At 44.5% G+C, this 14,260-nt stretch overlaps 1 protein-coding gene across 1 annotated transcript in view; it reads left to right on the plus strand.

Annotated features, from left to right (window-relative positions):
• TXK (TXK tyrosine kinase) overlaps nt 1-8,690 on the plus strand; it is a 62,737-nt gene extending 54,047 nt beyond the window's left edge. Inside the window, exons 12-15 of the mRNA XM_081099347.1 lie at nt 976-1,040; nt 3,020-3,138; nt 4,633-4,790; nt 7,356-8,690. Coding sequence (XP_080955473.1) covers nt 976-1,040; nt 3,020-3,138; nt 4,633-4,790; nt 7,356-7,424 — 411 coding nt within the window. The 3' untranslated portion in view covers nt 7,425-8,690. The remainder of the gene's footprint in view (nt 1-975; nt 1,041-3,019; nt 3,139-4,632; nt 4,791-7,355) is intronic.
• The last annotated feature ends 5,570 nt before the right edge of the window (nt 8,691-14,260 follow it).

Below are 14,260 nucleotides of genomic sequence, written 5' to 3' on the forward strand. Positions count from 1 at the left end.
TCCTGATAAGGGTTAGAATTTAAAACTCAGGTGACAGTTCTGATCATTCTCTTTGCTCCAGGGGGTCTTCTCCCAGACTTTCCTATCCTTCATCTCTTCCTTCATTGTTTTCCTTTGTGTTCTATTTGATACACCTAGATGCCACTTAAAATATATCAGCAACAAGGAGTCTTTCCCTGCCAAGGGCTGCCTTGTGGTCTGTCTTTGAGATGGCCAGCCCTTGTCAACATCTTCCCATCTGGCTCCTTCTGACTTAACCATTTCAAGATTCTTGCTTTTATTTTAGAACTAACCCTATCACAAAAATTTGATAAGAGAAAAATTCTATCAAACTAACCAAATAATAATTTTCTTGATTAGGTTGACTGAAAATAGATTGTTTGGCATCAGATTGATCATCGCTGCATTATATAACACTATATTTAGTTCACTGTGGTAATATTAAGAAATGTGAAAGTATCATTGTAAATAGTTATACTCAATAAGATGTAAGTTTTAAAATACAAGTTCTTAATTTTTATTAGCAATGACGTGTCCCAAAGTATGTAATGACTATCCCTTATTTGTCATGTATATTGAGACTTCTTTTTATTTAAGATACATTTAAAAATACACACGATTTTTTATGTCAAGAGTCATCGTTTACCATCTTTATTTAAGAGGATTTCCTCATTAAGATGGAGTTAATCTTCATATTTATTGAGGATATTTTTTGAAAATATAAAAAAAATCTTTAAAAAGAAAAGTATTACAATTTCTTTTCACTTTTTTGTTCTTTCTCTGAAGAATCATTAAAATCTACCACGTGAGGGCAGATATGCCAAATCATATACACCCCCCGCAGGTGCCACCATAAAAATAACAGGCTGCCCACAGAGAGAAGTAGGCTGGGGCCCAAGTAAACGAAGGAAAATGAGAGTAGAAACTCGAAAGCAAAACTTAAATTCAAACTTGGGTTCTCTTCTTCTTTTATAGGCGGCAAGAAATTGTTTGGTCAGTTCTACAAGTATAGTAAAAATTTCAGACTTTGGAATGACAAGGTACATGACATATTTTGCTATTGTTTATTCATAAAAGAAAATCTTGTATTTGTCTATTGACAAACTGAAAGATGTTATTGGCTTTGCTTTTTCCGCCCTGTTAATGTGGCTGTGTGGCCTGCTGACCCACTTTGAATTTTAGGGCATGCACAAATTTTAACTGTGAGGTAAATGGACTCTGCGGGCTATTCTGATCTCTTTTCATATATCATCATTAAAAAAACTGTGACATATCTTAAAATTAAAAGTAATTCTCAGTCTACTCTTTATATGTGTAAGATTAAGAAAGAAGTATATATATGGCTATCTATATTTCTGAAAGAAAAAATAACTTGTTTGCTCAATTCTGATTTTTATATGTCATCATCATACATTCCTATTATCTGCCATAGGAGTTGACTTTAAGTCTACAGCTCAAAAGTGTAAAAAAATCTAACCATATTCTTTATAACTCCTTGGTTTCTATTTTTACCCTTTCCTCCAGGTTGCTAGAAATTTAATTTCAGTCAATTCACGGTTTCTCCTTGATTCTCATCAGGGCCCAAATCCCAGTTCTGTGTGTTTCTTGGGGTCACAGTACTGGTAGGGGGATGGCCTGTCCACTCCTTGTTATTGTCTATTGTCCACTGACACTGGCTTCCTTGCAGTCACCATCCTCTTGTTTTGTGCTTGGCTGGCCATCCACACAGGTGGCCACTGACTCATCCTGAGTTTCTGACTGCAAGATTCCTTCACATCTGACATTCCTGGGGGCTATCTAAGGTCCCATTTCCCCACATCCAGAGCTTTTTGTTTTCTGTGATCTTTCTGCCTCTCCTGGGCTCCACCTGGGAAAGAAGGCACAGGTTCTATTTTGCGTTTGAATCCCACTAACCTATTGTGGTGACGTGGGGTCTTCTTTCTCTGCTATGTGACTGGGGCAGCTCACGTAGGGTGCAGGGTCAGTTCTCTACTCAGCCACCCACTCAGGTCTAATATTTCTTCCCTTTCCCTTCTCCACCCTACTTCCCTGCTCAAGGGGCCTTTTCTAGAGAGACAGATGGTGGTGGTAAGGGTAGGTCTCACTCTTATTCTTTCAAATGAGCCATTCTCCCAAATATTATGTTAATAATTCCATCCTTCCCCTTCTCTGGAAACTCAAAAGCTATGAAAAAATGATTCTTTCCCTTTTGTTTTCTATGATTCATTCTTTCCCTTTAGTAGAATGACTTCTGGTTCAATAAAGACCTTAAAGGTGGGGTGAGGTAGAGTATGTGAGGAAAAGAAGTGCAATGTGGGGAAGCATTAGTAGATAAATGTAAAAATACTATACTACATACTCAAGACAAGAGGCTACATAGCAATGTTGGCTATCCTCTCTTTTCTCCAGATGCCCATTCTTGGATATTTCTGCAAATATCCAAAAAAAGAGATTCTTGGATTCTCAAAAAAGAGAGAGGGTTCAATTTCTTTGTTATTTTTAAAAGGAGGTGGTAGCTACTACTGATTTCCTTCCCTATCGGGTCATTTTAATGCATTAGAAATTTTCCACCTCAAATATATTATGTTCAAATACTTTTATTTCCCCCTTCTCTGTCCCACAAAAAATATGCAGAAACAAAAGAAGACATTCAGCTGTAAATTTCTTTTTTATTATATATTTATTTTTATTTCCTTTTTATAACCTTGGTTGTTAGACCATTCAGCACACTTCTTTGCAGATTTTGTTGTAATTGGCATAATGAGTAAGGTGTGTTTTGGACTGAAGAATGGCTGTGGTTTTTTGAGACCCAAACAAAATAAACAAAATCGAGGCTTGGCTTGGAAAAGAAGTGCTCTAAGGACTGCTTTCCCACTTTGAAAACAGAAAGGGAGAGCATGCAGAACTTTGGGGGTAAAACACGTTGTCTTCTAGAACTGACTTCACTGAAGGGACTTGAAGTAAACAGAATTTGGAGGTAACAGGAAACACAATGTGCTTTGCAATCTGATGGCCTTAGGTACGTTTTGGATGATGAATACATCAGTTCTTCTGGAGCCAAGTTCCCAGTCAAGTGGTCCCCTCCGGAAGTTTTCCATTTCAACAAGTACAGCAGCAAATCTGATGTCTGGTCATTTGGTGAGTGAATTTAATGTTCTTTTAATGGAGCTTTATGTCATAAAATAGGCCAGTCTCTTAAAATTTTGATTTCGTAATGGCATGCAGCGTCGGAAAACAGTGCTTTCTGTCTTAAGTGTTCTGAACACACCCAGGCTGTCTTCGGCAACTGGTGTCCTTCACCTTCTGACGTAAGTCTGCCTATTGGATCTTTTCCTTTCCCACTGAGCACTTGCTGTGAAACCATAAGAGGGTATCGAGTCTTCTGATCTGGGAAACAAACTCAGCCGACATGGCCATACCACAGAGACTTGTACGGAAAACTGATCTTATGGGGTCATTGACTTTCGAATGCTATTAATAAACTTCATTGTCTAACGGCTAAGCAACATCCCCTAAGTTCCTTCATTACCGTCAAATTTTGTAGAATTTAGACATGGGCCTCCTTGGGATCTGTCAATCGATACTTATATTGGGTAATGTTCTTCACTGAGAAAGAGGCACTGTAGACCCATGCCCAATGGAGTCTGTTCTTCTAAATGATTTTCAAAGAGTGGCAACAAATGTGTGCTTATCTACTCTCTTTCACCCAGACTTTCCTGGATGGCTTCTTGGGTTTGGAGGGACAGCTATATCCTCAGCAGGGTGTGAATTTTATTGTCACAATAAGGTTAAACTTGTGTCATTGATCTCATTACCTTTCCACTGACACGTGACAGCCTTGGCAGGTGACATTTTAAGCTCTACTGGAGAGTTACGTTCTGAGACAAATGGATAGCAACCCAAGGGCCTCATTAAGTGGCTGCAGAACAATGAGAACTCCTGGAGTTTTACCTGCCCACTTGTCTCTCTCCAGCCTCCTTGGACAAGTGCGGTTCTTGAACACCTGGACTGGTGTCATTCTTAAGAACCCTCTGGCTCTAGCATAGGCCTGGCCTCTTAATACCTAATACAAATTTGTAGAATAAGTGAATTATTAAATAAACTCAAATTGGGAGACTCGAAGAAGTTTCATGAATCAATCAATTCATCAATCAACACCTGTTTATGTGCAGAGCCCTTGCTAGGTAGTCTTTGGCTCAACCCAGCAGTCTAACTTCCATGTTGGAGGGGGATGCAAGCCATCTGCTAGCTGGTCAGCTCTTGGTCTTAGCAGGCAGCATAGCCTCAGTCAATTTTGTTGTTTTCTGTGCAATGGCAAAAAGGTTTATTGATTTCAAGGTGGGGACATGAGAATACTTATAAAGAAATTGCTGGCAGCAATTTCTTCCAAGAGGGAGGTAGACAAGGCCAATGGGGAAGGAAAGGCATCGTTTCCAACGGGAACATTCTCAGATTACAGGCCTGTCCTAAAACTAAGATGCACACAATCCCTAGATGGACCCGCTCTCATTCCGGGTGATTATGATGCAAAGACTGGAAGAGGAGGATAATGCCGTATAGTTTGAGGCAGTTCTTTCAGTTCTAAGTAACCATTTCTCTCTGCCCTCTGGTTTTTGTGCATTATCTTTGCAGGCGTTTTGATGTGGGAAGTTTTTACAGAAGGGAGAATGCCTTTTGAAAATAAGTCAAATTTGCAAGTTGTGGAAGCCATTTCTAAAGGCTTCAGGCTGTACCGCCCTCGCCTGGCACCAATGTCCATCTATGAAGTCATGTACCACTGCTGGCATGAGGTGAGTGTCCCTCACTTTTCCGTGAAGGTTGGCAGCCCCAGCATCTGAGAGCAGACCCATGTGTCACATACCTCACCGCAGGACCCCATCATGGCAGGAAAAGGTGTCTGTTCCTTGGTAATGACCCCTGAGAGCCAGAAGCACTATTTCTCTCTGAAACTCCCACTGCAAAGTCATTAATCTATTCTGTTTTTAACAATGGCCTTTCATCTGAGGAATTCAGGATATTTTCCAAGTCTTATCTTTCTGCGATTGGTTCCTGCAGAAACTCTTGCTAGTAAAGCCTCAGTGATTAGCTGGTTTACACCTTTTAGGAACTGGTGGGTGGGAACTGAAGGTAGAATCAGGTTTGTTAAACTTACACATTGGGAGAAAAGGATGGTGTTTTTACTTACTTCGCTCTACTAATTTGTCTTGCTTTTCCAAGGCTAAACATAGTGGGTTTCATCTCTCTTGGTGCACTCAGGATTCTTGATAGAGAGATTAAACCAGAACAGAATGAAGGCAGAAAGGGTGCCAGGAACTTCTCAGGAAATGATCTTTAGGGAGCCCAATTTCTCTTTTTCATGAAATGCCAAGCTTAAAAATAAAGCCAGAGGGGTTTATGTCTCACTACTGTCTTTTCTGGGCATTGATTCAATACACCCCTCCTGTCACATCAGACTCCCCAGTGATTTTTGACAGCTCCTCTCTTTCCAGCTGACAGTTTCAGCCCAGAAAAACCACAGCTGGGTGAGGAATTTCCTCCTGGCTGAAAAAGAAACCACTTGATCTCCAGTCCACAAACACTGAAAAATTCAATATTTCAAGAATGATGTGGTTGTTCACACCCAGCGAAGTATTAATTTTATAAAGATACCTGGTGTATGAAAATATTTTACATATGACTAACTGATCTGCTAAGAATCTTGCAGGCTTTTAGTAGCAAACAGCTGTCTTAAGAACATCTTTGCATTAACACTGCAAATAGCTCAGGAATTATATATTGTACTAGAGGCTCAGTGCATGAATTCGTGCACCAGTGGGGTCCTTTGGCCTGGCCTGTGGGATCGGGCTGAAACCGGCTCTCTGACATCCCCCTAGGGGTCCTGGATTGTGAGAGGCTGCAGGCCAGGCCGAGGGACCCCGCCGATGTACGATTGGCCTGGGGAGGAACATGGGAGGTTGGCCAGCCAGGGAGGGACCATGAAAGGGCTCCAGGGCATGTCTGGCCCATCTCGCTCAGTCCCGATCAGCTAGACCCCAGCAGCAAGCTCATCTACCTGTTGGAGCATCTTCCTCCTGGTGGTCAGTGCACATCATAGCGAGCAGTTGAGCAGCCTTAGCATATCATTAGCATATTACGCTTTGATTGGTTGAATGGACGGCCAGACAACCGGATGACCAGACACTTAGCATATTAGGCTTTTATTATATAGCATATGTATGTATACATATACATACAATAAAATACCTATTGAAATTTTATATTTTTGTGGGGAGGAGACAAAGAAGGGGGAAGTAAGTGACATCAGTCTCAAATAACAGTTGGAACATGGATTAAAGCAGTGTTTTGGTTATGTTGATGTACTTGTTTGCAAAGTTGATTTTGCCTACAACTTTTGCCCCAAGGGCTTAGGCGCCTCTTAGATCCAACATGATAATAATAGCATTGATACACACGTTTCATAGTCTCTAGTGACTGTGGAACTTCAGCCCCTACAAACCTTCACCATGTATTCTTGGAATTTCAAGGAGGATTCTCACATGAGCTCACATCTTCCTTTGCTCTTTTTTATTGTTCAAAAGCCTCTAAGGGTGTCTGTCTAACCCTGCCGCCTATGCCTTGGTGAGAATGTGGGCTACCCATGAGTAGTTCCATTTGCCAACAGGATCATCTCCTCTTCCTCATGGAGTCAAAGGTAAACCACAGCCCACGGGGACATAGGAAAATGCTCCAGTCCTTGGCCCGTGGCCAGGGACTTTGCTAACTGAGCCTTAGGAAAGCACAGCTTGTGCTCCAGGACCTGCCAAGTCCCTTATGAAAACATGTCTTTTGCTTTGTGATTGAAATCCTTCTTTCTACAGGGGATCAGGTGTAGTAAATAACTGGGACTGCGTGTGGGAGCCTAGTACTCTAGGTGCCCCCTCTTTCCCTGCTCTTCCCTTACCTCATGCATATCAAATTATCCAAGTCGATCCCGGGCAGTGCTGGCCAACAGAACCTTCTGTGATGACAGAAATGTGCTGTGTCTGTGCTATCCAACATGGTGGCCATGCCTGGCCATGAAGACTTGCAAAGTGGCTGGTGTGACTGAAAACTGAGTTTCAAAATGTACTTAATTGAATTAGTTGAAATTTACATAGCCACATGTGGCTAGTGTTTGCAGCTCTAGCCATTTTATCTTTGCAATGCCCTCTATCTTACATTTTCACATCCTACCTCACGCCACTGCCAATCACGCCCCGTGGGACAGCCGAGGTGTCTTTCTCTTCCGTTTGTGGAGAACCAGCCTGGATCCAGGTTCATGCTGGCAAGTTCCGGAACTGGTGTCTGAGCTGACCATCTCTGCTTCCCTTTTCCAGAAACCTAAAGGCCGCCCTACGTTTGCTGAGCTGCTGCGGGTTCTCTCTGAGATTGCAGAAACTTGGTGACTTGAGTGGAATGCCAACCCAGAAGATCGTGTCTCCAGATTGTCTCAAAAGGAAAAGCTGTGTGGGTCACTGATGGTGAACATCTTCCTTCAGAGTTGCTGCCTCTTGGAAACATTATCAAGATCGCAGGCTTCCCAAATGTTTTATACGATTTAAGAATATCCTGACAACAGATTTCCTACATGTTTGAGAGGGACTTCTAAACTCTTCATTCTTCATGCCCTATTTATGAAAATGGGACAAATGCTCTATCGCATTTATAAGAATAGCCCTGAGAACCCCTGAGGGCACATGGAAACGTGATTCTTTGAGGGTGGAGGGAATTTATTTCCTGAAGAGGAGTGACACGCTTTACTTCAGTCAGCCATGCACAGAAGATGAAAATAAATTTTGCCAATCCATGGACTAAAGGAGCCTCCCCTGCAGAATCTCATGCTTTGGATCTACACAGATCTTTCTAGAAACTTACCTTCATTTTACACACCACATGCCTGTGAGCAGTCTGGAACTGTCCTGTATAGTCTTCCCTATGTTATTTAACAAATTGTTTTTGCACATACCTGATGCTTTTGGAGACAGTTTCTTATATTCCAGTTTTAAACATTGTTGTAGGAGACAGCACACATTCCTCTTTGTACAGGTCCTGGTAACATTTCCCTGTCCAGTAATACCCGTTGTGGGGACTCTGGCCAGAGAACACTGGATGGTAAAGGCCCATTTGCCACGCGCACGTGAAAAGGCAATGGCTCGGCAGTATCACTATACATACTGTGCAGCCGCACCCTTATATAACTGACTTATGTTAATGTAGCACAAGTGTCACCAACTGGCAGGAGGCCTCTTTTGTTTGAGTGAGTACATAAGGTGCCACTGACCAGGCAGTTGTTTGCTTTGTTTGCAATAAAGCATGACCCGTCTCCCTATGCCTGCTCATGTCTTTTTCCAATTCCTGGCGTCCAAAGAAATCAAGTCTATAACAGAGGAACTTGGACCCAACATCCATTGTCAGGGGCAGTTCAGAGCCTGAATTTCAATTCCAAGATTTCACACTTTGTCCATGTGACATTGGACAACTTAAGAAGTCTTATTTTGTCATAAAAAGTACCTCCTGCACCTTACCAGAAGATGACTTGGTTTTTCCACAAGAACAAGGGGGAGGCAAAAATAAGATGACCAATTGTTACATCAGGCTCCTTCATTTCTGAAGTCCAGGGTTTTGAATTCATGATTAAGCAACCAGCAATCATAATAAAATCTTAATTTCTCATGCACTGTTTGTAGGAATGATTGGAAACGGATCTTTATCATTCTGAGTGCTTCAGAAGTTCCATGTGAAGAAGGTTATGATAGAAAGCACATGTATCATTACTGTGGGGTCTAACAACAGGAGCCCATTATTTTTATGCTGTCCTGCCCTGCATCATGGTTCTGAAGGAACTTGTTTTATATATATTTTTTTTAGATTCTAAGTTGCTGGCTGTCAGTGGTTGCGATTTTAAATCATATTTGCCCACTCTAAGAACGACATCTTTGAATATCAATAGTATCCAATAAATGTGTGTTGAAATAATCAAACATCAGGCACCAGAAGAATCTTGATAACTCAAGTGGGGGCCTCAGACACGTTTGTCTGAGACACTGTGCCATTTCTGAGATTACCACCTGCTTTCCTCGTGGCTTCTGCTACGGGGAGGGAAGCCAGAGGGCTCCTACCACTGAAACCATAGTTCAAGCAAAACGATGTGAAAGTGTAGCTCAAGAGGCCATGAGACTATTAAGCAGCAAAAGCAGAGGGAGGGAAGGTTAATGTTGTAACAGGAAATAAAGTAGTACCAATATAGGCAGGAAGGTGTCTTTCTCGGGTTTTACTAAGCTTAGCAGTCCTCACTCTCCTCTCAAAAGAAAACAACAACATACCGATCACTGAAATGCTGGGAGTGCCCAGAGAGCATCTGCCGTCACTATCAATGCAGCGCAGGGAGACAGGGCACAGAGCAGAGTGGTGGTACAGGTAAGTTATCCTGGGAGTCGTAGGGTGGCAGCAGGGACTTCTAAGAGCATCTATGGTGATGGTAGGCAAGTTCTATTCCTTTTGTGTTAACATTTTAGAAAAGTTTGAAATACCAAATTAGGAACAGTAATCAGGAATGTAACTGAGACTCAGATAATGTTTGGATTTGGAATGTCCATGGACAGAGAGTCAGCATTCCCTATCTAACAAAAGAAAAATTTTCCTTAAGAAGTAGTTAGACAACTCCCTTTGGAAGGGAGTTGTTTTGCAACCGATCTTTGTATTAGTTATTGACATAAGCTCTCTGTGGGTGGCTTGACTGGTTAAGGATGGGATTGTTCAATAGTTAAATCAGTGATGGCGAACCTTTTGAGCTCGGCATATTAGCATTTTGAAAAACCCTAACTTAACTCTGGTGCCATGTCACATTTAGAAATTTTTTGATATTTGCAACCATAGTAAAACAAAGATGTATATTTTTGATATTTATTTTATATATTTAAACTAGAGGCCCGGTGCACAAAAATTTGTGCACTGCGGGGGGGGGGGGGGGGGGAGAGGGGGTCCCTCAGCCCGGCCTGTGCCCTCTCGCAGTCTGGGACCCCTCGGGAGATAACAACCTGCTGGCTTAGGCCTGCTCCCTGGTGGCAGAGGGCAGGCCCAATCCCTAGGTGCAGCCCCTGGTTGGGCTCAGAGCAGAGCTGATTAGGGAGTTGGGGCACCGCCCCCTGTCATGCACAGAGCAGGGCGGATTGGGAGGTTGCGATGCCACCCTCAGTCACGCTCAGGGTAGGGCCGATTGGGGGATTGGGGCACCGCCCCCTGTCACACTCAAGGCAGGGTTGATGGGAAGGTTGCGGCGCCACCCACTGTCACGCACAGAGCATGGCCAATCAGGGGGTTGGAGCGCTGCCCCCTGTCACTCACAGAGCAGGGCCCATCAGGGGTGTTGGGGCTCCATACCCTGTCACACACAGAGCAAGGCGGATCAGGGGGTTGGGGAGCTGCACCCTGTCACGCACAGAGCAGGGCCAATCAGGGGGTTGGAGCGCTGCCCCCTGTCACTCACAGAGCAGGGCCCATCAGGGGTGTTGGGGCTCCATGCCCTGTCACACACAGAGCAGGGCGGATCAGGGGGTTGGGGAGCTGCCCCCTGTCACGCACAGAGCAGGGCCAATCAGGGGTTTAAGGAGCTCCCCCCTGTCACTCACAGAGTAGGGCCGATAGGGGAGTTGGGGCACCACCCCCTGTCACACACAGAGCAGGGCAGATCAGGGGATTGGGGCGCCGCACCCTGTCACACTCAGGGCAGGGCCGATGAGGAGGTTATGGCTCTACCCCATCACACACAGAGCAGGGCCCGTGGTGGGGAGGAGGGTTGGGGCGCCACCCTCTATCACCCACAGAGCAGGGCCGATCAGGGGGTTGGGGCGCCGCCACTGTCACACTCAGGGCAGGGCCGATGAGGAGGTTATGGCTCTACCCCATCACACACAGAGCAGGGCCCGTGGTGGGGAGGAGGGTTGGGGCGCCACCCTCTATCACCCACAGAGCAGGGCCAATCAGGGGGTTGGGGCGCCGCCACTGTCACACTCAGGGCAGGGCCAATGAGGAGGTTATGGCTCTACCCCATCACACACAGAGCAGGGCCCGTGGAGGGGTGGTTGGGGTGCCGCACCCTGTCACACACAGAGCAGGGCCGATCAGGGGGTTGGGGCGCCACACCCTGTCACACACAGGGCTGCAGGGCAATCAGGGAGTTGGGGAGCTCTCCCCTATCAGGCACAGAGCAGGGCTGATCAGGGGGTTAGGGCACCTTCCCCTGTCATGAACAGAGCAGGGTGGATAGGGAGGTTGTGGCCCTGCCTCCTGTCACACACAGAGCCGCAGGGCGATCAGGGAGTTTGGACGCTGCCCCTGTCACGCTGATCCTGGTGCCAGGAGGCATATTACCCTTTTACTATATAGGATAGAGGCCTGGTGCACGGGTGGGGGCCAGCTGGTTTGCCCTAAAGGGTGTCCTGGATCAGGGTGGGGATCCTGCTTGGGTGCCTGGCCAGCCTGGATGAGGGGATGATGGCTGTTTGCAGCTGGTCACACACCCTTCAGGGTGGGGGTTCCCCACTGGGGCTCCTGGCCTGTCTGGGTGAGGGACTGAGGGCTGTTTTCAGGCTGGCGGGTGACTGAAGCTCCCAACCACTCCTTTTTTTCTTTTTTTCTTATTCTGGGCCAGCTTTAGCTCTGAGGCTTGGCTCCAGCTCTGAGGCCTCGGCTGCTGAAAGCAGGTATCTGGTTTGTTTGGGTTCTATAACCAAAACACTGTTTCAACTCCAGCTCTGAGATCCTGGCTGGCTGAAAGCAGGTTTCTGGAGTTTGTTTAGCTTCTATATTTGTAACAATGTTTCAAACTGCAAGCTCAGAGGCCGGCAGTGGCAGGCAGGGAACGTTGGGTTCCTCCGTCACTGAAGCAAGCAAGCCTCATGTTCGCTTCAAGCTGCCTGGCTGCCGGCTGCCATCTTTGCTGGCAGTTAATTTGCATATCACCCTGATTAACCAATGGGAAATGTAGCGGAGGTACGGCTAATTACCATGTTTCTCTTTTATTAGATAGGATGCCATTTAACAAAGAAAAATCAACCCCCAAAAAAATGAGTTCGTGTGCCACCTCTGACACGCATGTCATAGGTTCACCATCACTGAGTTAACAGTTCTGCATAATGAGTGGACAGGAAGTTTAGAGGTTGGTGGTAGGTGAGAGCCCTAAAAAAGGAGAAGACAGGAAGTCAAAGCAGAGAGGAAAGCTCAGAAAAACAGAATGAACTTGGAGGTCAAGCAGAAGATATGATCAGTGTAAATAGCCTTTGGCAAGAAGAGCCAAAACATGTTTTCTGTCTAGTAAACTTTGAATTGAAGCACAATACATGGTCCCACCACTGCATTGGTGACACGTTTGAGTGGCAAACTCACAAGACACCATAGTATTTAATCCAACACTAAGTTTACTTAGCTGTTTAGAAAGATTCAGGACAGGAAAAAGAGTATGCACAGCCCTCAGTTCCAATGGAAGCCTACCAATTCTCCATGTGCATGGATGCTCGGGTCCCGGGTCCCCCCTCATCTGCCAGGGGAGTGTATGATTGCTGGCAATGAGGCCATGACGTGTGGTGTTCATCTTGATGCAAAGAAGCTTATCCCTTGGTTTTCGACCTGTCATGTAGGCCTGCAGTTCACAGGCCTCCCAACCCATGTGCTCTCTGTCTCACAGATCAGAGGTTTCACGGTGTACAAAACATATGTCTGGCCCTGGTATCCAGATTTGCCTTATCTTGGGACATATCCGAGGGACTGGTGCTGGGTGACGGCAAACCTAAAGTCCTCTCAGACAGGTAGGTCTAGATCTGGGAGAAAAACAGGACAGGACTGCTGTTGACCCTTTGCTCCCATACATAAAGTCCACACATTGTGGATGCAGCTTAATTTTCACAAAGTGAGCACATCTGTGAAACTAGCACTAGATCAAGAAATGGTACATTCCAGAATTCCAGAATCCATTCTCATTCCCTGTTCAAGTCATTACCCCAACAGCAATCAATATCCTGATCGACAACACAAACTTTCTGTAAACCGAATCCTATGGCATTGTAGTCTTTGTGCCTGGCTTCTTTCATTTAATATGTTTGTTTGATCCATCTATCTTATATATAGGTAGTTGTATTTCATTCATTTTCATCTCTATAGTCTTCCATTACACAATTATACTACAGGTTATTTATCTACTCTACTCTTGATGGATATTTGGGTTGTTTCCAACTTTTGGCTATAAATCAGTGGTCCTGCTATGAACATTCATCTACATGTCTTTTGGTGAAATTATGTATGTACTTCTGTTAGGTATACCTAGGAGTGGAATTGCAGGGCCAACAATTATGTGTACCTTCAGCTTTTGTAAATAGTGCCAAACAGTGTTCCTAAGCAGATACAACCAGATTCATGACCAGCAGCAGTGCGTGAGTGTTCCAGTTGCTTCACGTCCTCAACAACACGTGCAATTGTCTTGGCCATAACAATGGCTAAAGGACTTTTATGGGCAAGGGTGTCTCATATTCAATTTTAAGTTGCTTGTTTGAGCTGTGTTACAATATAATATCTACCCACCCACTCCCCAGTCTTTGTTGTCAACATAATAGTACCCTATATGCACTCTCTAAAATAAATAATGCTTGAGAAGACTGAAGTAATTTAGGATGATAAAAAAGAAAATATTAGAGATGTACTTCAGAGCAGAGAATGGGGATTTGACGGCAGCAAGAACTTGGATATGGAGAAATTATGAAAGATGTGGATACACCATCATATGTAGGATGGACACACACACACACAAAGAACCATTTTTATTTTTAATTTCTTTTTTAAATATATTTTTATTGATTTCAGAGAGGAAGGGAGAGGGAGAGATAAAACATCAATGATGAGAGAGAATCATAGATTGGCTATCTCCTGCACAACTCCTACCAGGGATTGAGCCTGCAACCCAGGCATGGGTTTGGTGACTTTTATGGTAAACTTTCTAGGAAAGCTCAAAGTGCAGGTGATGAATCTGCTTCGATTGGAGTGGCATGCTCTGTTTACTGCTGTCACCTGTACCTACATACTCATTTATCCCTTGCTCCTCTCTGATTTGCCCATGCTAGCCCTTGCAAACCCCAGACACGTTCTTATCTCAAGACCTGTCCACCTGCTGTTCTCTATACTAGGAGTCCTTTTCCTAGGTATCTATATGTTTTGCTTCCTCATCACCTCCATGTTGTTGCTCAAATGTCACTCT

The sequence above is a fragment of the Myotis nattereri genome (assembly GCF_964212035.1).
Source record: "Myotis nattereri genome assembly, chromosome: 1".
Classification (NCBI taxonomy): domain Eukaryota; kingdom Metazoa; phylum Chordata; class Mammalia; order Chiroptera; family Vespertilionidae; genus Myotis; species Myotis nattereri.